This window comes from Cottoperca gobio, chromosome 20 (assembly GCF_900634415.1).
Source record: "Cottoperca gobio chromosome 20, fCotGob3.1, whole genome shotgun sequence".
NCBI classification, from domain to species: Eukaryota; Metazoa; Chordata; class Actinopteri; order Perciformes; family Bovichtidae; genus Cottoperca; species Cottoperca gobio.
The window spans coordinates 9,719,148-9,746,839 of record NC_041374.1 but is presented as its reverse complement, the minus strand read 5'-3'; the positions used below and the strand labels follow the sequence as shown (position 1 = coordinate 9,746,839).

The window sequence follows — 27,692 nt, the reverse complement described above, 5'->3', positions numbered from 1 at the left end:
ATTGTACTTTTTACTCTACACTACATTTAGGATTTTACATATTAATACATTAACTTACAAAAAAATTAAATAATTAAATAAAAATAGATAGCATTAATTATAATAATTCACTAATATAAAATCACTCACAAGGGCCATATTTTCTCTATTGTTTCTTAAGTTTAAGATCTGTCATGGCGCACACACACTTTATTACTAACATGTGACAAAGCTTTCTGGTAGTGAAACCAAACAGTTTGTAGTTTTACTGACAGAAACAGACAAACTAAAGTCACACACACACAGACACACAGACACACAGACACACACACACACACACACACACACACACACGAAGAACCGCAGGGGAACCCAGACTTTTAGAAAGGCTTCTTGTGCTACTTCAAATGTGGACAACTCGAGTGCTCGACATTAACACTGCTTAATCTGTATGCATTGATGTGGGCTGAGCCAGTCTGCGTCTATAATAAAGGCGAGTTGGAGTCCCCCCCCAGAACCAAAGGAAAACTGTCCATAGACCTTCCATAGCCTTCTCTACAAGCCTGACTCTTCTCCACTGCTCGCCTGTCCCCATCACACTCAGCAACACCACTGTACATATGTTTTAATGGTCGTTTCCAGCGCCAATTTCTGTAAATTTGCTGCAATTTGAGGTTTTCTCCCCCCTCTTTGATTATCACAGCAGTGGCATTTTTCTGCTGAGTCTGACTCCAGGACCCGCGAGCAAAGTTGAGATCCGAGCTGTGTCTATAAGGACCTGACTGTGTGGAAGAAACTGTACATATTGTGTAAAAATGGGAAAAAAAAAGTACCACAAAAAAGGATGATTTTCAAAACAAGGTCGTGTATATTTCAGGAGACCGTGTTTTGATAATTTGCACTCAGTGTAGTGTTTAATGAATGTCGCCTTGTGTAGAATTTCCCCTGTGTTTATGAATTATTAGGATTTTTAGATCATTATTTATGTCAAAACCTTTCCCCGAGGAACTGAGTGAAGGACCGTTTCTTTTCTTATCAAGTGATTGTAAATTTCCTGGTTTAATAATGCTAATTTGAATAAATTACATTGGTAAAATGAGTTATCTTTTATTATTTCAAATTCCTTTAGGACTGACATATAGGCCGAAACCAGGAAAAAAAATAAACAATGTGAAATAGAATATTATAGAACTATTAATAAAAGGTGTTATGAAGAAAATGTGTTTTCTGTCTTACATTGAAGAGTAGGAAAGTGAATGTTTTTTATTTTATTTATTATAAATATGTTTTATAGTATTGACTGAATAGTCTGGAATGAAAAATAAATACATCCGACTTTACTAACAGGTTGTCTGATGTTCAGAAATGCCTGCTGAGAAGGATGAAAACATATTTCAAAGAGGAATTTGTCGCTGCAGAGAGCAGAGATGGAGGCGCGCTGCTGCACCTGAATAACAGAACAATAATCCCGCGCGCTGCGTGCGTCTGTCCTCTTCAGAGAAGTTGACAAAATACTGACCATATATTCATGAGCCTAATCCCCAACATGTGAAACGCGCGACAAAGGCGAGGGGTTTTCAATTAGATCGCCCACTTTATCTGGGGGTATGGGGGGGGGGGGGGGGGGGGGCGTCACAAAACTTCCTTTAAACCCTTTTAAAGGCGCTAAATTGGTCTTAACATCTGTAATGCCATGTCGATGGAAGCGAGTCCCCTTTGTCATTAATGAAGTAACAAACCACTTCATCAAACGGCTTTCACACACACACACACACACACACACACACACACACACACACACACACACACACACACACACACACACACCTCATAGAGTTAATTACCCCCCCCCCCCCCCCCTCCTCCATTGGATCCCACTACTAATGCTGGACTATTACAGCAATCAATGGTTATTCTCCTCGGTTTGACCTATCTATGGTGGCCGAGCAAATCGCGTGAAATTACCCTGCGGATTAATATAGTCCCTCTTTTTATTCTGTCCATCTGTGAAAAGCCCTCTTCTTTTATTCCTTCAGCAGTTGTGTTTTACACGGTTGCAGGTCCTACACCTGTTAATCACTCTATTTAGTCCAAACAAGCAGGATTTGGATCCGATAAGAGACATATCTGCACATTCACTTCCACACATAACCCACGCACAGCTGCTCCTTTGAGCATAATGCAAAAAAAAGCAGAGAAAAGCAAAAGATAAAAAACTATTTTCTCCTGTGCTCCAAAAACCATCCACGATGTGTGAGCTCCATGTTTTTTTTTAAATTCCTATTCTTTAGCTCAAACCAAGTGGAGCGTGTGTGTTTCTTCCCTGTATGGCCCTATTGGGGTCTGATGAGATTGTCCGGGGGAGTTGTAATCTTATTGTGAATATAACTAATGAATGGCAAACCAATTTGTCCCTAATATCTGGGGAATGCCGGGAGGCGGGTGACCTGCTGGGCGCGAGGCTTAAACTTTCTTTGCAGCGTAAAAAGGCGAGAAAATTGAAATGCTGTCGCAGGGCAATAGATGTGGATTTATAAAGTCACACTTGTTGGATGTGTGCTCTTTCATTCAGGAGAGGCCTGCACTTGGGATTAGACCATGAGGCGTCTTGTTGCATGAATGATCGTGATAATGAAAGTTGATAGATGAATACAGTCCAATCATGCGGCGTTTTCTTGCAAATTGGCTGCAAAAAGGAAAAATATCTACATGATTTGGTGGATTGTGGCTTTAAAGCGCCTCCCGCCTCTCACAGGTTAATCCAGGTGTCCAGAAAATGTCCGATTTTGTGGTGCATATTCCCCCCCCCCCCTCCTCCTCCCAGCTATAGGACATGATTTGGCCCGTGATTTGGATTCTCCTGGGCCTCGTTTCTCCCACCACGACCCTGCCGGAGAGAATAGGCCCAATCACTCCACAGCCTCATTCGGATCAGTCCTCACTCAGTCCCCGGGAGAGGAGCTCTAAAAGGCGCTTTGATGAACAGCCTCCCCCCCCTCCCTCCTCACCTCTCTCTCCCCCAGGCGGAGAACCAGCCCCGATGAAAGAGCTGAATAGCAGGGCCATGGCACTCCGCTCCCCTCTCGGATCGCCCCTTAATTCCCCGTCTCTCTTGCTCTCATCCAATTAGCTCAGTGTATTAAGCGGTTTATCGTCTCATAACCGCCCTTTCAGCTCCAACAAGGGAGACACTTTGCAATAGGACCGGTTCTCCTTTTGACACCCTCTCTGCTGCCTGTATGTTCCACCGCGCTATGAATAACAGGGACAGAATAGGGGACTAATTCCCTCATCAAAGCCTACCTTGTCCATCGCTGGTCAAAACGACAAGCAATAAAGCTTAACACGACAATACAAAGAGACTTGTTCGACCTTATTAGCTTAGCTGGGTCGAATTAATGCAGGGATTCAATTTGATGGGTTTACTCCAAACTGGGAGGACAAAACGGGGCCCTCACTTAAAAAGCTGCAGCCTGGTAGTGAGAACAGAAAGGCTGCACAGGACGAGGTGCGCTCAGCTTTACTTTAGGAAAAGTAGCAACACCAGTGTAGAAATACTGTCCTGCATCATAACATAATGCATCTGCATCATCATATACTTAAAGTACAAGTCAAAGTTCTCATTCTGCACAATGGCTCATTTCAGAATAATATATATTGCTGTATTATAATTAGTGATGTTTTAATCTCTTTAAAGTGGCAGCTGGTTTACTAAACATTCAGAGGTCACTCGTGAGTTTCACCAACCAATAAAGTTTTATCTGTAATAATACACAACATAATAATATGTTGTATTACTAATATGCATCTTCAAAGTAAAGTTATCAAATACATGAAGTAGAGTAAAGTTGTAGTGGAGTAGAAGTATGAAGCACTAAAGTAAAAGTACTTAGTTACTGTCCATCACTGCAGGTCTGCTGCAGTTGATTACATCCAAAAACTGGCAAATAGTGGGATAAGTAGTGGAGCTGATATGATTTAATAAATATGTAAAGTTATGAGCAATAGGCTGCACAGGCACCCGAGACACTTTCTCTCACACACAGCATGTTCTATTCATTGCATAGTGAATCATGGTTTAAGTGTTCAGCCCACTTAAGGTTGCCTTCCCAAGTCACAGTGGTTTCAAGTGATTTGTGAGGCGTGCAGTGTTTATGGAAATGCACATGGCAGGATGGAGTAAAAAATCCCTCCACTGTATTAACACAAAGGAGAATTCTGGGATGGAAATGGTGACACACTTCATGTGGCGAGTAACTGAACGTTAACTACAGCAGTTAGAGCGTGTGAGGTCGTACGACAATACATCAACCGGAGGACATTATGCCGTTTGGTTTATGAAGATATCAATTCTTATTAATATTGTTGAACAATGTAATTTGACAGATTAAATCACTGGATTAGCCAAAAGTCAAACATTCCTCAGATTATTTTATTTATCATCACTTCTCAATTAATTTACTTTACAGAATACTGCGATAGAAAATTACAAATAGAGGATTTTATTGAATTTAATTTTGAAATAATTCAAGCAAAAATCCCATCCTGATATTGTATATTTATCTTTTTGTTGAACAATCCCATGAAAAACGTTTACGTCCATCTTTCAATACTTACCGACGCACGACTTCTCTTGTCTGTGGCTCTCAGCGCCAACTAACAATAGAAATGATATTGTTTTATTTAGAAAGAAACGGCCACGAAATCTCCCAAATCAGCTGAACAAATGCTGTTGGGACTATTTACATCTGCGTAATCATACACATCTGGTGTACGAGTGAGTTCATAATGAAGAACATCACCAGTGCAAACATGTGGTGTTTGCTTAATAGTTTTTGGACAATGATGGCGATATCACAGAGGCGTTAAATGTCCTCCTGTGTTCATTGTTGGTTTTGATGGGATTTATTGAGATGAAGAAAAATATAGAAAATCAAATCAAGTGAAGGAATGCTTGAAAAAACAAATTAGTTTACTCTTTTAATAAACTTCCCTTTCATGGCGTGTTGTTGTGCAGGCAGTGGAAACAGGAAACACTGCAGGACATCCACTCATATCTGGAACCACTCAGTGCAATAACACCAGATTAACGTTTTACCTTTTTATTGAGGTTTCAGTATCAATATAAAAATACCCAATATGAAAAATTCTGGTCATTACAAAAAAAAAAAAAAAAATCATTACATACACCCACCTGAGCAATACAAGTTGGATACATAGAAAATTACAGGCATTAAAACACAATCTGCACAGAAGAGGGAGGGCAGAAGAAAAGAATGAACTGGCTTCAGTTAAACAGACGCAGCGAGGAGAAGCAGATCAGCTGTTCGATACGAGACAAAAGAGAGAGGGAGCAGTGTGTGTGTGGCCTCCCTCACCCAGTCTCACTCACTCTCTCACACTCTCTCACACTCTCACACTCTCTCACACACACACTCTCACACTCTCTCACACACACACACACACTCTCACACACACACACACACACTCTCACACACACACACACACACACTCTCACACACACACACACACACGTATGATTGCTACTCGTCTTCACCTTACAGCGTAAAGGTGATGGGGTCAAGTCACGAGTCTCTGTGAAGAAGGTGTGATTGGGTTTTAAGTCTAATAACAAACCCATTTAGTTCAGCGAAGACGATATCAAGGTCAGGAGGTCAAAACCTAAAATCACTAATATATTCGGAAACAGAAAAGCTGCAACGATTCGAGGATCGATGGAAATATGACCGGCAAATATTTTGATAATCGTAAGATGAACTTTCATGCAAAAATGGCATCTCAAATATAGAGATGTCCTGCTTTCCCTGTATCGCATTAAAGTGAACATTAAGACGTTTAAAGACATCCCCTCTGACTGACATTTTTCAGTTTTCCGACATTTTATAGACCAAACGAACAGTCGAGAAAACATCGGCAGCTAAATCAACAATGAAAATATTGTTAGTTGCAGCTGAATGTGCAAATGTCCCGTTTTGAGTCTGATGTCGGCGCTCCTCGGCAGGTGTCGTCTCTACAGTTGTGTGTGTCGTTTTACTTGAGGGAAGAGAAGGCCTGGAAGAGTTTGGCCAGGTTGATCTCCGAGTAGCCGCTAGTGGCCAAGGCTCTGTCCGGCACTTCCTTCAGCCTCCGGTAGACTTCTCGTTCTCTGTTCCACTGCTTGGCACGAGCTGGAGGTGAAAGAAAAGAAGAGTTCTCATTGCTGGAGCACAATGGAAGATCATTCACTTCCTCAACTGCATCAAAGTCAATACAACGTGTGCATTTCAAACTAGTGAATGATTCACTCCTGGATGACTCTCACCCCCCTCCATGCTGATGATTAGGCTCTGCAGAGTCCTGTTGGAAGAGGAGCAGAGTGCACGCCAGCTTTGTCTCGTCACTAATAAACACTGAGGAGCATTTCACCCTTAACTGGAGAGCCAACAGATCCAACGCTATCTGCCAGTAATGCTATCACTTTGAGGGCATGGCAGAATTGGACAGAGGGGTCGATGGCAGCGCGTGCACACACACAGGATCATAAGATCAATAGAAAAGCCCAATGAGAGTATGAAGTCGATATCTTGTCCCTGTTATCCCTTCGGGTGGGCCGTAATAAGGCCAGAGAGAAGACAGCTGCCATCCTGGGCACCAAAACCAAATCTTTACAATATTATACTGAGCGTCAAGTGTAGATGAAGTATCATCAAACCAAGTAATAACACACCATCACACCAAAGAGTGCAGCGAGCTACACCACGAATAATAGTGCGTTGACTGGGGAAGAAGCAGGACGATGGAAACTTTTGTCTGCGACTGATCTGATTTTACAGCATGCGTCTAGTTTACTTATATATTTGGACATCAACTAAGTTTTTCTACCTTTAAAAAAAAGAGTTTGGCCGTCAGATCTACATTCAGTAAAGATCGAGCGGGCAGCGGTACAACACGTAAACATACCGCAGGACTAAAGCATCCGACACAGAATAAATAAATAAATACTTAGTCGACTGATAGATTCATTTAATCGACAGATCTGTGAAAGTTTCACCACTAAAGATCAAAGAGAAGCACCAATTTAAATATTGTGTTTGTGTTGGAAAAAAAGCATTAAAAAAAGACTCATTGACAAAAAAGAAAGGCGGGACAGCTCTACTTAAAACCTGCAAAAGGAAAAAGTAAGAAGTTCTTTTTGTTTTATTAAAAGAACGCATAACAGGACTGGAACATGAGCAACGAGAGCTGAAACAATGAGTCCATCAACAGAATACTGAAGGGAAACTTTACTGATGAAAAATATGTTTTTAAGCAAAAACGACAATAAAGAAAAACTGGTTGTTGCCTCTCAAGTATTAATATTTGATTTGTTTCTCTTCTATGAATGTAAAGTGAAGAGTTTTGGCTTTTGGACTGTCACGTGCACAAAAGAAGCAATTTGAAGACGACACCCTGCGAGCTGCATTTTTATCTATTTTCTGACATTTTATGGAGAAAACGTTTAAATCGAGAAAGTGATCGGGAGATTAATCGATAATGAAAATAACTTAGTTGCATTATTGTTTCGTCGGACAGTTCAAAGATAAAAATATTTGATTTACGATATAAAAGAGAAAAGCAGCCTCACGTTAGAAAAGCTGGGACTTGTGAATGTTTAGATACTTTTGTTTGACTCACTGATAAACTGATTGTCCATCAACTACTCAACTAAGTTTCAGCCGAACTCTTATTAATGGAAGTGTTTCACTACAAGCAAACTAATTCAAACTTGTTTAAAACAGTGCCTGATATTTATAAGGATCACAAACTCCACGCACACGCACGGCCGGTTGTCCTGTCCTTGCCATGTCCTGTCTCGTCCTTCCTGCCTGCTGCATTAGTGGCTGCTGGATAAATACCAGCCCACTGGCTGCCCAGGGGACCAAAGGTTAGATACACACAGATCACCAGCAAGGCAGACACACACACACACACAGACAGACACACACACAGACACAACACACAGACACACACACGATGGTAGTTAAACACTTAAAAAGCACACTAACTGGGTCATGGCGACTAAAAAACATCCATGTAACAAACAGTAAACACACACATGCATTCACACACATAGAAGTCGGTGTGCTCGACTTAAAAGCAGCAACTATTACCAGATAATCCTCATGTTAGCAAGGACAGGGATGGAGGGAGAAAAGGGGAGAGGAGAGAGGCAGCGAGAGACAAACTAGTCTATTTATCTGGGGAAATAGAAGGGGTGTGATGATGCATGATCAAGCGAAAGCAATCATGTCATCATTTCTGAAAGGTAGGAGAAAAATAATTTCTTGTTCCCCTTTCTCACTCCTTTCTCTTTTTCCACCTCAATCACTGTGGGAGAACAGATAAAAGAATGATTTAAGAGTCACAGAGAGGAAAAGAAAGAGGGAGAGACCTTGCTGCAAGTCGGAGCACAGTGGGGAGTGTAGTTCAAATAAATAGCCTCCCTTAAAGAGCGAGTGTGAGGAAGGTGAGGAGAGGAGCGCGTTGCTGCGAAGGCCGAGAACGAAAAACGAGCGGGTAGGAAATAATAACAAAAGAGAGAAAGATGACGACTGGAATGAAAGATGGAAAATGACGCATGGATAGAAAACATCCTGTCAACACAAATTCAGATCCTCAGAACTTTGCCTAATTGATTGCATTAGACATCTCTCTGTAACTCACACACAAGGACTCCGACACACACACGCACAGTGCATCAGGGGTTACCTTCACTCTAACTAGGTGTTGTCACACACTCGCGCACACTCTGCCGGTGCTGGGCACGAGTAGATCAGGGCTCTGCACGCTCTAACTAGGTGTAAATACAATAACAAGCCTGTAATTAAGTGAGCATGATGAAGTTAATGGAGATCGGCCATTCCGTCGGCCGCCTCCATGAATATTCTATTAGGCTGGTGGCGACGGGCAGCTGGAATAGCAGTTAATTTAATCACCACTCGGAGCACAGGGAAACTTCTTTGTGTGAGTGTAATTGCACAGAATGAATAATTGATTTGACAATCGCACCCGTGGATTTTGCCACCCCGCTTTGTATCGCCGGAGAAAGGGAGGGGAGAGTGGAAGATGAAGACAGAGAGAGAGGGAAGAAAATGGAGAGAAGAGAGAGAAGATAGAGCTAGAGGAAGAGGAGTGGGAGGGTAGAAGAGGACCAAATGCAGAGTGCTGAGAGGTGGCAGGGAAGCTGTCGGTAAATGGATCATTAGAAAAGCGCAGCTCAAGGACAATTTATATTTTATCAATGCGGCAAAATTACATTATTGCTCACACACGCAATCATACTGCCCACACTCAAGATTGAGACCTGGAGGGGAGGGGGTGATGGAGGGAAGAGAAAGGAAACAGATAGACAGGGAGGGAGATAAAAAGGGAGAGCAGGGGAGAGAGAAGAAAAGTGACATGAAATGATTTGAAAGTCATTGATACGGGATGTTCCCAGCTAAGGAACGGACAGCATGTTTTTTCATAGTGTGTGTGCCACTGTGTGTGTGTCTATTAGAGATCTCCTGCAGAGGATAAAATTACCTCCATGTTTTACTCAGTTGCAGCAATCAGGCACAAAAATGCAATATACATGTAGATAAGACTAGCGCGCGCACACACACACACACACACACACAAATTACATTCAGCGTCAACTCAGAGTTGTTTTATGTAAAGCTATTTTACTTTAATGTGCTTCATTGTGTATGTTCAGTACACATGTAAGCGTATATGCACAATATGCACAAACACTGCAGTATATTATCACACTTATATTTAAGATGATGTTTGTCTGAGTTATGTAAACAACAGAAATGCAAACATTAAGGGATGAGGCTGGTGATGTTCTAGGATGATATATATACGGTATATACTGTATACAGGATTAACTAATTAATACTAAAGTGTTCATGGTCATCGTGATGAAGGAACATGTCACCAAGTGCAACAGAGTGTCTTGTTGAAGTGTTTTGAAGAGTTAAGAAACACAGAGGAGCCTATCATCAGGTCGGGATGTTTCCATTAACATACACTCCTTTATTAGCGCGTGCTTACTGGTTTTTGCAAATTTACCATTAATCCCTGATGATCCACTTCAAGTTTCTCGCCAAAAAACAAAATTACATTTGAACTCCTCATGATAATGTTATAATTTATCTTCTCCCAATATTCAGTTTTACTGAATAGAGCTTGAATGCATCATAAAGTAACTCAATGCAACCGCAGCTAATATTAGATGTGAGATCCATTATCTAGCCAAGCAGGCTGCTAACAGCTAACAACTAACTGCTAACAGCTAACAACTAACAGCTAACAACTAACAGCTAACTGCTAACAACTAACTGCTAACAGCTAACGACTAACAGCTAACAACTAACTGTTAACAGCTAACTGCTAACAGCTAACGACTAACAACTAACAACTAACAGCTAACTGCTAACAGCTAACTGCTAACAACTAACTGCTAACAGCTAACGACTAACAGCTAACAACTAACTGTTAACAGCTAACTGCTAACAGCTAACGACTAACAACTAACAACTAACAGCTAACAGCTAACCACAAACAACTAACAGCTAACTGCTAACAAATAACTGCTAACAAATAACTGCTAATAGCTAACTGCTAACACCTAACTGCTAACATTAACCAGCTCTCCTGCAGATTTGTTGTTCTCAGCGCTTTATCACGGAATATTCTATTAAAGACAAACAATCGTAATTAAGGTAATCCTAAATCATAAAGTCCACCTGTATAAATAAAGCATAAATATATATATTTTTTAAAGAGCATCATTGTGTGAGTCTGTTCTTTCTTGCATAATTCCTGTATTTGATTTGATTTTTTTTTAAATCAGACTTTTTTTACAATCACCTCATCGCTGGTTTTAGTCTCGTCATTGGTTGACAATAAGAAAAATATAGAATAATTTAGACAAAGGAATTTAATCCGATAACAAAAGTCATATACAAGATGACTGATGATCATAAATAACTGTTTATGATCTGAAACAGTAAAGCTGCATTTGAAATTTCAAGTTGCCAGCACTACGTCTAACCAGCGATTCTAGTATCAGATGAAGCTGACGCACAGTCAGCACAGAAAGACAATATTAAGGTGATGGTGTACAAACAGGGCTGATAAATCCCTATAGGTGTAGATGCACACACTCCCACAGAGAAGAGTAGGGTGTGTAGGATTGTATGTCTCCTCCCTGTAATCTGAGCAGTGTGGCCCTTGGGTGTGTAATACAGTAATATGGGGTATTACTTCCCCAAGACAGAGATAACACCGTAAATCTATATTTTATAGCAACGTGAGCGTGTGTATACATGCGCCCTCCTCAGTGAGTGTGGCCACGCAAGATGATCTGATACAGTCACGTAATAAACCAGGGGCCCACACCTGTAAACAAAGTCTAAATACATTAAAATATTTAGTTTACAATGATATCTGAGAAAGAGAAGGAGGAACTGCTCTCATGTGGGAGGCTGGAATCAGAGGTTATTCGGGTGTTTCACTATTTCTGCTTGAAATGACTGAAACGAGTAATCAATCATCAGAATAGTCGAGAATTATTTCTGTCGATCGACTACTCAATTAATCGTTTCAGCTCCAATTGTGAGGCACAAACTGAAACTGTTGGTGCAGAACAAAAACACTGCACAGAACAAGAACATAAAGAAAGGAGGAGGTTTAAGAATTGATTGGCGGAGATTTCTCGCATCTGGGCGAAGACAGAAATAAAAGAAAGCAAAATGGAGGCTATAATCATGTTAGTACTCCTTCTCCCCCCTCCTCCTCCTCCTCCTCCTCTCCACCGGTCCAATCCCTCCATCTTCTGAGTGGTCATCTGTTGATTACACGTTATATTTACCTCTGCTGTCTCACTCTTTTGCTGCCTCACTCAGGTCCTGACTGGCACAAACACTCGCCGAATTCAGGCATACATACATAAATAACATACATAAATATTTAATCAAATAAATAAATCACTCGGCCCAGCGGCCCTTTCTAATCAAGTGACATCAATCAGGGAGAGCAATGGGTAAAGAGGCCTTGCGGCTGACGCCTTCTGAGCGCGCCCAGAGCGCTGGAGTAGCGTCTATTTGAGTCCAAGGGGGGAAATATACGCTCCATGTCCCATTATAGGAGAAGGGCTATCCTTTCGTCAGCGCGCCCATTACTCCCCCTATCATTTCCCCAAATCTAAAACCTGTTTTCAATCAACACAGCCAAACGAGTGCCTGTCCAAGAGAGGGAGAGAGAGAGAGTAAAAGAGAGAAAGCAAGAGAGATGGACAGTGAGGGTGAGGATAGAGGGAGAGCGATGGAGGGCTCTTTCCTTCTTTTTTCCAGTGATTGGAGCATTTTGCATTCTGTATGTGTGTGTGATTGAATCCGTCTCCTAAATTAGGGCTGTCGACTCGAGGAGCTGAATGTCCTTAACCCCCCCTCCCCCATATCCAATGCCCGTACGCTGCTACTTGTGTGTGTGTGTGTGTGTCTGTGTGTGTGTGTGTGTGTGTGTGTGTGTGTGTGTGTGTGTGTGTGTGTGTGTGTGTGTGTGTGTGTGTGTGTGTCACATCATTGGTGAATACGATAAGTGTAGCTTGGGTAAAAGGTTTATGTTGAGCCATTGATTGCTAATAGTATGTTGTGTGTGTGTTTGTGTGAAATCTGTTTGATTTCTTTAAAAAAAAAAAAGCAACCTTGTTGTCCGAACTAGTACTGCACTAAACTTTAGAAATGAATCCTGTGAGAAACAGTTTTGAAAGTTGAGTACAGTGACGAGCAACATGCACGTGTGCACAGTCTTACTTCTCTCTTCGAACTGCAGGACTTTGGCAGCTGCGTGTTCCCAGTCGAAGATGAACCTGTAGAAGCAGAGCTGGTTGTACAGAGTCTTCTCGGAGTACTGTAGAGAAAACACACAGAAAAACAATGATTAAAACAAAACCTGTCACACAATCTGGTGTATATCACGTTATATTGAATTGAATCTGAGTTTAAGCTCAGCAACGAAACATACAAAACATATTTTAGACATATTTAAAAAGATACTTTCAGCTAGTTTAGCAGACGCCAACCGATTTCCTCAGCAGTTAAAATGACAAACGTTGGCAGCAGGTGACATCAGCTCTTTGTAATTAACGTTATTCTCTGAGTAACTTGATAGCACGCCAACATTAAACCTGGCTGTTGGATGGTTTGTGCCTCAGCTGGTGAAGTAAACGAAGCTTCACTTCTAACATCACCAAACACCAACAGAGACGTCTTCTCTCTGTGACCTCTTTCACACAAACACATACAGGATGTCACCACTTGTTGGTTAACGCACCAACAATCCATTGTATTTCCTGTGTGTAGATAAGTTATTAATCCCCTTTCAATGAGTCTAATGAGAGCGGAGAGGACAGATCATAACAGAGCAACAGATTAATAAACTCCGTTTACTAGTTTAACAAACAGGTAAACTGAACGCGACTCATACGACTCCCTGAAAACATCTCCTCTCCTCTGTGCAACACAGTAAAGCAAGAAAACAAATTTGCTTGCTCTGTTAATTTCCACTGCAATTAACTGGAGCCACACGACAGCCTGCCAGAGCGAGAGAGATGGAGGAGAGGGGGGGGGGGAAGAGAGATGCAGAGGAATAGCAAGACAGAGAGGTGGGAGGGAAGAGAAGAAGAAAGAGCGGAAGAGAAAGGGTTAAGATACAGAAATAAGTGAGAGATAGAGAAAATCAGAGACAGTGAGGAAGAGAGAGAGAAAGAAAAGAGGGGATCAGGCTTGAAATACCCTCCCTCATAATAGTTTGTTGTGATAAGCCATTGTGAGAGAGGCATGCGAACAGCCGAGGCTGTCAATTTGATTAGCCATTATACTGCATGTTTAATTGCAGTTATTGGCTCGTCATTTCCCTGCTACACTGGAGAGGGCACGCTAAGCCCCGACCCCACACTGCCATCAGGTGTGCGCCGAGTGCTTTATTATTACCGCCAGGAAGAATCCCCTAACAATTCCTGTGTGTCAGTATCTGTGTGTGTGTGTGTGTGTGTGAGTGAGAGAGTGAAGTGAGTCTGTGTGTGCCCATTATACCTGCCAATCGGCAATGTGCGTAATTGTAATTTCAGTTTTTACTGCTGTGGCGTAATCAAGTGGCAAGCGTATGTAATGCAACTAAATGCAAAATATGTGTGTGTGTGTGTGTGTGTGTAAATGTGTTTAATGGCTTTCTATGGCGCCCACATGGCACACACAGCTGTTGACCGTTGATGCACGGCCTAGTCAACAACCAAACCATGCACATCACATAATGGAGCCTCGGTTACGGTTGCCAAGGTTGAACAAGCTCGATCGGCACAAACGCTGCACACCTCATCTTCCTCTAAAATAAAATAAAACACAATATAATGCTGATTGTAGGTGGGCCAGTCGCTGCATACTGATTGACTGACAGGTGTCAGAAAGGCGTGGCTAAAATGTTACAGGGTCGTTATTGAATTTAGAGCCCCTCAACCCCACCTCACACTCTCTCTCTCTCTCTCTCACACACACACACACACACACACACACACACACACACACACACACACACACACACACACACACACACACACACACACACACACACACACACACACACACACACACACACACACACACACACACACACACACACACACACACACACACACACACCTCGTCATTCAGCTCGTGCTTTGTTCCTGCACTGACACCATTTCAATTTGCTCCACAAATCTGCAGCATTTTCAGCCTGACTGCCTAAGGAGCAAACCAGCTGTGAAATTGCCTCTCTCCCGGGAGCGTAGGACCCCCCCAGCCCCCACCTCATACCCCTTGCTCCTTTGCCTCCCTCTTACACGACTAACTCCCCCCTAACACACACATATACACATCGTGAGCGCATGTACACGCACACAAACACAGTTATGCCAGAAAGGAAGAGGCAAATGTGTGCATGTGTGAGAAAATGGAGACGAGATGTATAGAATAGAAGGGAAAGAAAGAAATAAGAAAAGGAGGCTAAATCACTCAAATTGATCAGACAGTCTGAAATGGCTCGCACAATGAAACGAGCACTCAAGACTTCCTCAGTCTTAAAAACACACGTCTCAATCTTCGAGGGGACACACACATTTGACCTCCACAGAACTTTGGCGCACTATACTGTGGTTTAAGTACACCAGTTAATGAAAAGGTAGACCATACGTTTCTGTGTGTATGTGACGAAAAACTGAAAAACAAAAACACTCAGAGGTTATAGTGGATGGAGAAGTGTGCAAGCTGCTGGAAAACTACGATCATTAAATGCTTTGATACGGCTTAGAAGAAGAAATCGCAGCAACAGGGACACAAACGAGGCCTCAGCGTCACACACTTTTCTCCACACTCCTCCAGCGAAGCTGCAAACGTGCGTTGTAAAACACTGAAGCTACGATATCCAAGCCCACACACAACTGCAGCTGCAGAAGAAGAGAGAGGGAGTGAGAAAGGGAGGGAGACGCAGAGAAACAAACATACATTTTCCCTCAGCTGTGAGGCCACGACACTTTAAAACTCTTGAGCTTTTTAGATGCGATGAGCGTTATTGCCAGTTGTGGTAGTCACGCCGATCAGCTTCACAAGACACCATAATGAGTCAATATATGTAAATCTTTACTAGGCAAACACGGCGGGAAACAAAGGCATTTAACTGGTGCTCTCGCCCGCAAGCCTCCAACGATTCAGCACCGGTAATTTCTCCCCATTGAAAGGCATAATTGCCTGCTATTTGAAGATATTCATGCTCAATTTTTGAAATTAATTTCAATTGGAGGGAAATGTAGAAATGTCATCTCCAGTGAAAGGGATTTGATTTCAATTATCCTCGCTCAAAGGACTGTGATTTCCAAATACACTTAAGCAAAATTATGACAAGAATTTTTGTTCGGTGAAATTCAGTGTTTAAAGAGCGATTAGGCGATAATGGGGCAGCTTTGAGCCGGCAGTGAATGCAGCCGTCTCCCTCTGAAAGGCACTCAATTATCTCTGATTGCTCCCGCTATAATGTATCAAATAGAGATACCTGCTATTGCCGTAATTTGTGTGAAAATTAACATGCTGCAATTTCCACTAGAGGGAAAAAGGGAGCTCTAATGGGCGCCTGAGCGCACATCAATAAAACGAGGGGAGAAAAAGAGAGTGACAGAAAGGGAGGGTGAGAGGAGGAGAGAAAGAGCAAACCAGGAGAATGAGTATAAGAGCTAAGGAGGGAGGGGAGAGAAAGAGAATGAAAAGAAAAGAACCAGGAGAAGAACGCAGTGAATAAAAGGGCGAAAGAAAAGGAAAGTCAGGACAGAGATCTGAGACACTGGGAGAGAGAGAAAAAAAAGCTTATTTGAGTTAAGCGCTGTGGAGGGAGGGAGAAGAGAGAGGGAGAGAGGAAGAGAAAGAAATTTAATTTACTGAAAATATTACAAATTGCACCTGTGCATAACTCCCCCAAATTACCAACCAATCAAGGCAGAGTGCCTATTACTCTCCCATTACATGGAGATCAGATCACGCTCTGAATCTGTGTCCAGGGAGGGAGGGAGGGAGAGAAAAGAAGAAGAGAGGAGAGGCAGCACCCACAGCGGTGTCAAATGTACCATGATGCAACAGAGAAAAAAGGGACCGCAGAGTCACAAACAAGACGCTCCTTTACTAAAGCTGCAACACAAACAAGTGTTGTTAGTTTCGCACGCACAAAACTCAAACTGATCGTCTTCCTCGCTGATATTAGCTTCATAATCATCACGATACCGTCAGACAAAAAGCTAAAAGAGAAACAGAGAAATCTCAACAACAAACGAGCTCTCAGTGCAGACGGTTGATGCTTCATCTGAGCAGACGACCAGCAGCACCAACAGCCATGAATGGCCTCGAAACTACTTTGCATAATTGGCAGCAATTTAAAATGTAAGCTGCTGGGCTATTAATCTCCGTGCACTGGCTTGATTCAGATAACAGTATTACCTAATACTGAGAAGTCAGCGTTAGCATAATATGAATCATGCTATATCAATTCCTTGGGAGGAAAATATATCAACATGAGGGTTTAAATTAGGGATGTAACGGCTTCACAATAAACCAGTGAGTTCGTATTTACCGTTTGTTTGCTTGGGAAATTCTGGTGATTGGTACCTCAATGTTTTAAACGCTCCGAGCAACAACATCTTCTTTACAGCGTCCGTGTCGTTTCCACAGTACGACTCAAAGCTCGTGAACACACCGAAGTCGTGACAGCGCTCCAAAGACTCAGGCTTCAAGTCTGGCGACTAAAAATATACAAATAGTTACGCTGGTAATACGCTGGTGGTTGACGAAGATAAAACTAAAATGTGAGTTTTAGTCTGATTGTATAGAAGTCAATGAGAAGATGACGCTACGTCTCACTTATTACCACATTGAAGAAGGGAATGCTTTTGGCCTAACAATGTTTTGTTCAGCGTTCGGTTGTACCATCCTCTCCGTCACTTCGGGTTACAAATAAACAAGATGGCGACGGCCAAAACACCAAACTAGAGGCTTAAAAACCGTCGTCCACAAACCAACTGGTGACTACGCTCACCTCTTATTTACTTATTTAAATGATTAAGTTTGTTTTCCTCACTGGGGATCAATAAAGGTCAGTCTTATCTTATTTAAAAGTAATGTTAAGAAAGTATGGCTGCAACTAACGATTATTATTTGTCTTGAATCGATTAATCTTTTGATCTTTAAAATGGTGACAGATCTGTGTTTCCGAACCCGAGATGATCCTCAAATGTTTTTTCCCAACTCAAATATATTCAGTTCACTGTCAGAGGATTACAGAAGCTGGAATCAGAATATATATATTATCTAATTACTCAAACCGATTAATTGGTTAAACTAATTGGTGATTAATTCAACAGTTAAAAACTAAATCGTTTGATCTTTGCAGCTCGACGTGAATGAGTGCAGAGAACAGCAGATGAAATGAAGAGGCTCCAGGTTTTCAGGTGGAGAAAAGGTGCACGAGTGAGCAGAGAGTTAAATGTCTTGTTCAGCCCGCAGTTTAAAGTGCCACGGCCCTCAGGCACAGCAATGGCCGCCTAAGTGGCTACAGTGACAGCAAAAATTGGCCTTCTGGTTTACAACCTGTCGCCACAGAGCCAGACACAGCAAAGCAGCCGGGAGGGGGGGGGGGGAGGGGGGAGGACAGATAAGATAAAAAAAGAATTGACAAGAGTTAAGGCAAAGGGTTGAGACAGAAATGGTAAGAATGGGACAGAAAGAGAATTGATTGAACAGTCACGTTTAAATTGAAAGGAAGAGTGTTTCTTTTAAATCCAGTGGTCAAGCTAACAAAGTGTTCATAAGGCGACCTGTCACACAAACGCACAGGTGCAGGAGGACAAAGGGAACTTCACTTTTATCATTGTGTGAACATATATGGTGTAATGTGATACTGATGAGTAAAGATGTACAGAACATACGACAGACGCCAGCTCCATAGCACCATCACCTGGACAAAACCTACAGGAATCAACAATGTGCTGTGGTGCGTGCAGCCATCTCACCCTCAGAGTGTGTGTGTGTGTGTGTGTGTGTGTGTGTGTGTGTGTGTGTGTGTGTGTGTGTGTGTGTGTGTGTGTGTGTGTGTGTGTGTGTGCTACCTCCATCCTGCTGGTCGTGTTTCTTTAGAGGAGATAGTCATGTGTGTGTAAGTGTGAATCCCTGTCCACTATAACTAAATATGTTCGTTAACATTAAGCTGCATTAAAACGGTCTGAGGCACAACAGCTGACTAAATGAACTCAGTAGATTGGGATGTTGGCGTTACCTCGGGTCTGAGAGTGGCCCTGGTGCAGGCGGGGCAGATGGGTCCGTGGCGGGAGAAGGCGATGGGCAGACGTCTGGTCCTGTGCTGGCAGGCCTGGTCCTCACACACCAGCCAGCCCTATCAGACACATTTGATTGACATACAATTAATTGGCAACTCTATTTTTGATGATCCATTCAATTGCAAAGCATTATCCGGTGGCAGCTTCTTCTTAAATGTGAGGATTTCCTGCTTTTATATCATTATACTAAATAACACTCATCTTTATTTGTATCCATTGAAACACAACATGACCAAAGATGCGTCTTCTCAAATGTTATCATGGTTTCTGCTGCTCTGAATAAACACAGAAGAACTAAAGTTTTCAAATATATTCAGTTGAATTGATTTGTTAATATCATGTCTATGACCTTTAGAGCATTCATCAAACTCCCTGAACTTCCACTACAGTAATCCTACTTTTAAATTCCTTTAAATGAAGAATTGACTAAAACAAACTTATTCTGCAACAGAACTGACAAGTAGTCTGAGGGAGAGGGGTTGTAAAATAAAAACAACTGCAAGAGACAGACAAAGAACGAAGGAGAAGAACTGAGGTTTATATCTGACTTCACATCTCTCTTTACATTTGAATGAGTCTTCAGTCGGGGTCCTGCTCTGTGAGTACTTGTCAGACAGGCAGAGCAGCGGACAGGCAAAACGGCAGTAGTTAGGACCTCCTGGGGTGAGGTAGTGACCCTGGGCAGGTGCTGTGGTCTAACCCTCTCAATCTCTCCGTATTCTTCGAGACCCCTCCACCCCCCTTGCTTCTTATGCCCTGTCATTACTAAGGGGGTTTAAAGGGGAGGGGGGTTAATGCCCAACTAATGACAGAGCATAAGACCCACCGCCATCAACGCTGCTTCTTCTTCCCCCCCCCCCCCCCCCCCCATCTATGCATCCTTCCTTCCTTCCTTCCATTCACTCAAAATAAACCTTCAAACCCCAAAGCACCTGTCTTTCTCTCCACACCCCCTCAGTGTTTCTCTCATTGATTTTTATGTTCGGCTTTGTCTCCTGATCCGTTTTGAGCAGCAGCTAAAAAAAAAAATGAAATAGTATAGATGAATTTTGTTCCTCTACAGAATCTAAACTATGTTCCACTGTGCAGAGGTTTTATAATCTGTCATAGCAAGAACCAACCGGAGCTGAGGCCGGTTAGAGCTCACGTGTCAAACTCGGGGGACAAATCCAGCCCCTCATTTTGATCTGACCTGCATATCAATTTAGATTCTCAATAAAGTTGTACTGTAGCTGAGGAAGAACTGATGAACTTGCATCAAAGAAAGGATGTCAGCTGGCTGCGAATCTATGTTGCTTGATAGCATGAAAACATTGATGCGTCACATTTAGGTCTGTGGAATAAGCTGCATGTGAGTTTTGCTTGCCTGCAAAGTTTATTTGTATTTGTTTGTGTTTTATGTGATTAGTTGAATGCAAACTAACCGTTTAAAACATAAAAGTCACAAAATAACACTAACTAACTGATGGAGGCAGCGGTACACCAGCCCTCCCGTGTTCTGAGAGGTAAAATCATTGTTTCTGTCAATGGAGTCTGGTGGCTTTAAAAAGAGCAAGTATAACAGCTTCAGTTGGATAAGTACCTCCTACAACTCTACTTAAAAACATGTGAACTATCCCTTTGACACAGATAACGTGGAAGACCTTTACAGAACGGGCTTCCTGTGAACAACAGATACACATGTCCCACATAACCTGAGAACAAACTGAACATTACACTGTCGATGTTTTCTTTATCATGCTACAGGAAATGTAAGACTAGACAGGGAGAGCACGGCTTCATGCAGGCCACACACAGACACACACACACACACACACACACAGACACACACCTCTCTTAATGAAAAAACCTAACACAAACAGACATATGTCCCAAATCAATTAGAACGTCCCAGAGTTCACAGCTTTACCCACAAACCCCAGCTCCAGGACTAATTATCTAAACACCTCTGCTGTTCTTGTCCAAAGAGCTGAGCATCATGGGAAATGAGAGCGCGCTGCTGCCTCTGATAAAGACATATGCAGGAGGACAATGGTCGGTGGAGGTGCGAGATATGAGAGTGTGATTCTCAACCGCCGGCTGTTTGATCGCAGTCTGTTTTTTGTACATTTCTTATGACACAAGCCTTGGCACACACTGCCGTTCCCATGGGACTTGCAACAGAAATACAAACACACACACACACACACACACACACACACACACACACACACACCATTCAGTGTGAGCACAAACAAATTAATCGCTTCCCATTCATGCATTTACACAAACCACACACACACACCAGAAAAATGAAAATAAAGTGAGATTAAGTGCTGCAGAGCTTCATAGAAAGGACTAAAAATAAGGAGTAAATGAGGATCGAGGCAGGAGGGAGAAAAATCTAATTGAGGCATTTTTCCCGGCACGAGGGTTGAACAGTCGGACGTGAGAGAATAAAGACTCATAATTGCATAATTACTGCAGTGGATACCTGACACACTGAATACAGACGTCAGATGAGATCCACATAATTTAACCAAACAGAGGAAAGACCAGGCCGCGACAGGGCCCACCAGGAAATATACCCTCTCTCCGCTCCCTCTTCTTCCTCGTTCACCTTCTCACAAACCTCTCACATCTGTTATATTCTCACATTTTGTTTTTTTACTTAACTCTGCTGCTGCTTTCGACACTTGAGCGGCTGCTTAGTACTGAAACGATTAGTCCATAAGTCAATAAATCGTAATTATTGATCACAACTGTGATAATCTATGTATTAATCAGTCAACTCAAGTTTATTTATATAGCAGCTCTTATTCATCCAATCAAGTCATTTGTCGAGCAAAACATTCAGTCAGCCGTGTTGCACAATCTGAACACATCAGCACATCAGCTTCTGGTGTTATGCTGACTGATCAATTAATTAGTTAATTGTCATTATTAATCAGAGCCTGAACTTTCTTTGCTTCTTCTGTCTGGTTTTGTTTATTAGAGCTGCAACTAACGACTTTATTCATTATTGTTTAATATGACGACGATTTTCTCAATAATCTATTAACTGTTTTGTCTATAAAGTGTCATTAAATGTCTTTTATTGTCCGACCAATAGTGCAAAACCCAAACATATTCAATTAACTTTAATATAAGAATAAGCAACGTAGTGAATGTTCACATTGGAGAATCGGGATCATCAAATGTTTGGCAATTTGAGTTTAAATATGATTTAAATGATTATTAGTTTATTAAAATAGCTGCAGATTAATGTTCTTTTGATTGATTTTGAATATTTTCTTACACTTTAGTGACTAAAGGAACAGGTATCGTTAATAATCTATAAAGTGTCATGAAATAAGCCATTTCCCAAAGCCCAAGAAGACATCTTCTTTAAGTCTCTTCTAAAAACTTACTTTTATCCAAAAGCAGATTCTGATCCTGAAATCTTCACACAAGATGCAAATATTCACATTTCTGAAGAAACAACTGTTGAAAGTTTGGAATTATTGCTTGAAAAATGACAATATGAAAATAGTTGCTGATTAATATTCTGTAAAGAGACTAATCGTTTCAGATCTATTGTTAATAGTAACACAGTGAAGAGGCCTCTCTGACATGACTCCTGTAGCAGAGGAATCCACCTGCCACACACACACACACACACACACACACACACACACACACACACACACACACACACACACACACACACACACACACACACACACACACACACACACACACACACACACACACACACACACACACACACACACACACATACTGAAGTGAATAGGGCTCAAATGGTTCCACTTTGTACCTCCTCCGCTTAATCAAAGCTTCTCTATTCAACAATTTGACCTTTTGTTCAAAACAGGATTATCACCTTCTCTGGTCTTCATTCACCCTTTCTTCCCCCCCCCCCCCTTTCTCTCCCCCCCTTTCTTCTCTTGCCCCTCAGCCCGTTTCCAGGGGCGACCCGCATGACGAGGGTAATTGCAATAATTTGTTAAATGCCATGGCAACGGTGGTTAGATGGGAGGGGTTACAACAAAAAAAGAAAAAGAATTGGGTGGTTCAGGAAACAAGCAAATCTCTCACTTTGCCAAAGACATCGGGGCAAGAGGAGGAAAGGATGACAACAGTGTGTGTGTGTGTGTGTGTGTGTGCGTGTGTGTGTTTATGAGAGTGTGTGTGCGTAAGCGAGAGTGAGGAGTGAACAAGTGTTTGCCCATTCTCAGGGTGCTGGTTTATTGATAATGGTGGGGGGGACAGGAGGTAATTTCACTAATGATTAATGTCTTGTGGTCCTAGCTTAGGACGCCAACACACATGCACGTATATTCCTGTGCACACACATAGACACACAGAGGTGCAGAGCTTTCACTCTATCTGGCCAGACAAACAGCTCTATTTGAACTCTCCCTCGGCCTGAAAGGAATCCTTAATTACACAATATTACCCCTCTTCATTGCCCCGCTGTGTGTGCTGTGTCCGCCGCTGTTCAGCCTCCAGTGGTGTGTGTGTGTTGCTGTGTGAGGTGTAAGTATTCAGTGGTAGCAGCTGTTTCACACATCGTGACAAAGGGGTTGAGGGGTACTCGCTCCCCGCACATTCACCAAACTAATTGATTTCTGTTCAGCACTGTGGGAGAGTTACCCACACACACACATACACACTTTTACAGACAGTGCATTCCACTCTCTGAAGACGAAGGTGTTGGAGGCAGAGAGAGGGGGAGGGAGAGAGAGAGCTCTACAAAGACAACACATGCATCCAGTTTGCTTCACTCTCAGAGTACAGTGACAACTTGCCCTGCACCCAGTTTTGTTTCTACTGCAGCTAAAAGGATCCTATTATCTATTTAATAGTATATAACTATATGGCACATGCATGCAAGGTTCTCCTGTAGTGCTTCCTCTCGGAGGTGGGCCATCTTGGAAAAGGAATTATTAGACTTTTATGACATTACACATCAACCTTCACCTTTGCATTTACCTGCAGACAAAACCTAACGTATGTGGAGACAATGTGGTTTGAGATTAAACAATAACATGACTAAAAACAATCTCTGTGCGAGTGCCTGAGCACCATTTCTCAAATAATCTCCTCCCAGACTAACACGCCTGCAAACACATATTACATGAGCAGTCACTTTGCGAGCCACAGGAAACAGATCGTCTGCTCTGAAATTGGCTGCAGAAAACACTACAAGCGAAACAGGAATTGTCCAAAATGGCACAAATAATAGTTTGCCTCCTGAGTATGTAGGCAGTAGAATTATAAAACTGTGAATTTACTGTACAACAGCTGCGAGCAAAGACGACATAGTCACAGACGGCTTCGTCAAAGACGGCTTCGTCAAAGACGACATCGTCAAAGACGACATCGTCAAAGACGACATCGTCAAAGACGACATCGTCAATGACAACATGATGGGTAACTGGTTTGTCCCATCAGTTTAAGTCTAAAAGATTTTTTTCTTCTGATGAGCATTTCTCAGGTTTTTATTTATTTTATTCACTTAAACTAAAAATCACTTTAGCTTAAAAATGAAAACAAATACTTAGTGGCAGCATTTAAGAATGTCCTGACATTGTGTATGCGTGCCTGTTGAACATGTAGTTCTTCATGAGGCTGTGCACGTCAGAACTTATTTCTGGCTTCAGGTTCTTCTAACTGTTGATCTAAAAAATGTGACTAACAATGTCGAGCGTCAATGATCCAATCTTTCAAACCTTACATGCTTCTGAGACGCAACATGTGAGTAACTGCAAATATAATTCACCCTGTAAAGCGTTTAATCCAACATAGAAAGTCTTCTTTCAAGCCAAGATCAGTCGAGTATTATTGAGACAAATCTGCTTGATCTTTAAAGTCAAACACATTTGATTTGTTGTCTTTTAGTTACTGCGGATTCTCTTGACCCAGTTTCCCCTGACGTATCATTTAAATGTCACCTTATCATCTTAAAAAACTGACAAAGAGTGTATGTTAAACTTGGTATTCAAAGGAAGAATTAAGTATTTTCATGGATCATGCGCCTTCAAATCTTTCTGGTGCCCTTTTCATTTTGCGAGCATAATGTGCTCTTTGGTTGAAAATGTCAGCGCAGTGCCCTGCTGAGGTTGCCTTCATCTCTCGTCCAACATCTTTCTAAACGCTTCTCTTATCATTACTGCATCTGTCGAGTCTCACATTGTGTTAAATACAGTCGCACCCTTTCATAAACACTTAGTGGAGGGTCAATTTTCACACGTTTTTCACCATTTCATCACGTTCATTTCTCTGAGCTTGTCTTGTCAGCTGAAGCATTCATTTAAAACCAAAGATTAAACAGTTTATATTTTGGTTCTGAAGAAATTAGTATTGGTGAACTAACTGCACGTTCCTTTGGAGAAGGTTTAAGAAGAGGGGAATAAACAGACGGCTGTCTAACGAATCGCAAGCTTTAGACACTGAATGAAAACTAAGCAAAGTCCATTTGTGGCCCTGCAGGTGCAGAAGAAGTAAATACATGAATGTTTGTGTTTTTGAGTGTGTAAAGCAGAGTTTTCAAACCTAAACTGGGACAAAAACACAGAAATACTCACAGAGTAGTATTTCTTGATATAGCGACGAATGTCAAGTTGCAGTTTGTTGCTGACGTTGACGGCGTGGTCGACGGGGCGGCTCCCACAGGGCGCGTGACAGCATCGCAACAAGCTGGGCTCCAACTTCAACCCCTGAAAAAGAGAACACGACACACACACACACACACACACACACACACACACACACACACACACACACACACACACACACACACACACACACACACACACACACACACACACACACACACACACACACACACACACACACACACACACACACACACACACACACACACACACACACACGATATCAGTGTGCATATATGCAGGTTCTCCTTCACATTGTCAGTAGACGAATATGCTTTTCTGTTTGCATCTTGTTCAACACATGTCACATGATGGATTCTGTTGTTTCGTCTGTGGGTATAATGGCTTTTAGAGGGAAGCATTCACGACACTCACCAGATTTCATGAATGCAGCGTCCTGTGCATAAATATAAATGTGTGTGCACAGCGATTCATCACAGTTATGTAACACAGCGACTTGGCCATTACCTTTAAACCTCTACAAAGAACATGTCACAGGCGGGGAAGGTGTAAAAGCTTAACGCACCCCTGGGTCCAAGAGATTTTAACATTATTGTAGCCTGAAGAAAAACAGGTCAATCATGACCTAAATAACCCTGAATTGTCCACTTGACAGCTCAGGTTTAGTTAATGCAATAAAATAAGTAACCATAGTACATAACAATTACACCGAATAGAACAGCTTTTAACCCATTTAATTATCACATTGACATCAGCAGGAAAAGGTTTCTGCAGGGAAGTGTATGACATGCATGTCACACTTTCCTTTTGACAAAAAAACACCAGATTTTCTGCCAGTTCAAGTCAATGGACTCCGCTGATATGCTACACATTAACCCTCTCACTCGCAGTCTCTCCTCCTCTTCATGGGGTTTCTCTGATGAAAGCAGCACCTCCCTTTTTTCTCCTCAGACTCTTTTATCTCACTTGTTTCATTTCAAACTTTGATAACAGGATTCTTCCTCCCAAACAAGTTTTTTTCTCGTCAGTTAATTTAAGGCTGAGCAGTTTAATAAAAACACTCAAGGTAGTTACTTCTGAGAGAAGTTCAAATAATGCAATCCATGGATCGTCTCTTCGTCTAACACTCTACAACCCGACAACTGTCGTCTTTACTGCCCCATGTGTGAACTTTAAATAGACAAACCTGTGAAACTATTTTAAAATAATTTACAATGTCAAGTGTCTCCACTGACTGTTTTCATTCATGTCTTGCTCTATTAAAACTGAACTCAGGGGAATCCCTGCAGCTCTATCCAGCGTCTTCTCCCTCCACACTTAATCTTTCCTTCCTCCTCCACCCATCAAACAACTTTTCCTCCTCTGTCTGTCCTCCATCATCCATCACCGCCTCTTCCTACCATCTCTGGCTCCGTGTCAGAGCTGGAGTCAAGGCCCATCTGTCCTCCCCTTTCACTGAGCTGTTAGACCATGTTCACCACCCTAATTAACTTACTGCCTTATCAGTTTCTGTGCATGTGCGTGTGTGTGTGTGTGCGTGCATACTGGCCTCTGACGCACGCTGGATAATTAACACCAGTAATCAGACGGATCCTGGTTAGTTTAGAGAAACTTTGGAATTATTCCAACCTACATTTCAAGACCTTATTCTACTGTTACAACATGTACAAGTAGGAAGTAAATTGATTCTAGGGCTGTAACTATTATTTTTATTATTCATTAATCTGGCGATTATATTCTTGATTAATCTTTTAATCTATAAAACGTCAGAAAATAGTGAAAAATGTTCGTCCCAGTTCCTCAAAGTCCAATCGATTAGTGATGAGTCGACTAATCGTTGCAGCTCGAGTCGTTGTGCGACAGCATTTACTCAATTTAAACTGAATCTGATTCAGGTGTTCTGGTGTGTTTCCTGTGCGAGTGTGTGTGCCTCTTAATCGAAACATATTAGTGTGTGTCATGATATCAACCTTTTATGGAGTGTGTGTTTATAAAACTCCTTTTCTCTCGTTCTCTCCGCCAGCAGAGGAAACAAGGTTGTCAGTTTTATTAGTGTCTTTCAGACAAGAAAAGGCTGCGTGTCCTGCTCCTCATTAGAAGCTCATAACACACACACACACACACACATACACACACACATCTCCTACCATTTGTCA

The 27,692-nt window shown here is 42.0% G+C and overlaps 1 protein-coding gene across 2 annotated transcripts in view; it reads right to left on the bottom strand.

The window, feature by feature from the left end:
• Nucleotides 1-5,065: 5,065 nt before the first annotated feature.
• The window catches only part of pola1 (polymerase (DNA directed), alpha 1), a 49,285-nt gene continuing 26,658 nt past the window's right edge, over nucleotides 5,066-27,692 (bottom strand). For both annotated transcript variants that reach the window (XM_029457994.1, XM_029457995.1), the window contains exons 34-37: nucleotides 25,486-25,617; nucleotides 18,856-18,972; nucleotides 12,822-12,918; nucleotides 5,066-6,167 (exon numbers count right to left, since the gene is read on the bottom strand). In XM_029457994.1, the coding sequence (XP_029313854.1) occupies nucleotides 6,031-6,167; nucleotides 12,822-12,918; nucleotides 18,856-18,972; nucleotides 25,486-25,617 (483 nt within the window). In that variant the 3' untranslated portion in view covers nucleotides 5,066-6,030. The remainder of the gene's footprint in view (nucleotides 6,168-12,821; nucleotides 12,919-18,855; nucleotides 18,973-25,485; nucleotides 25,618-27,692) is intronic.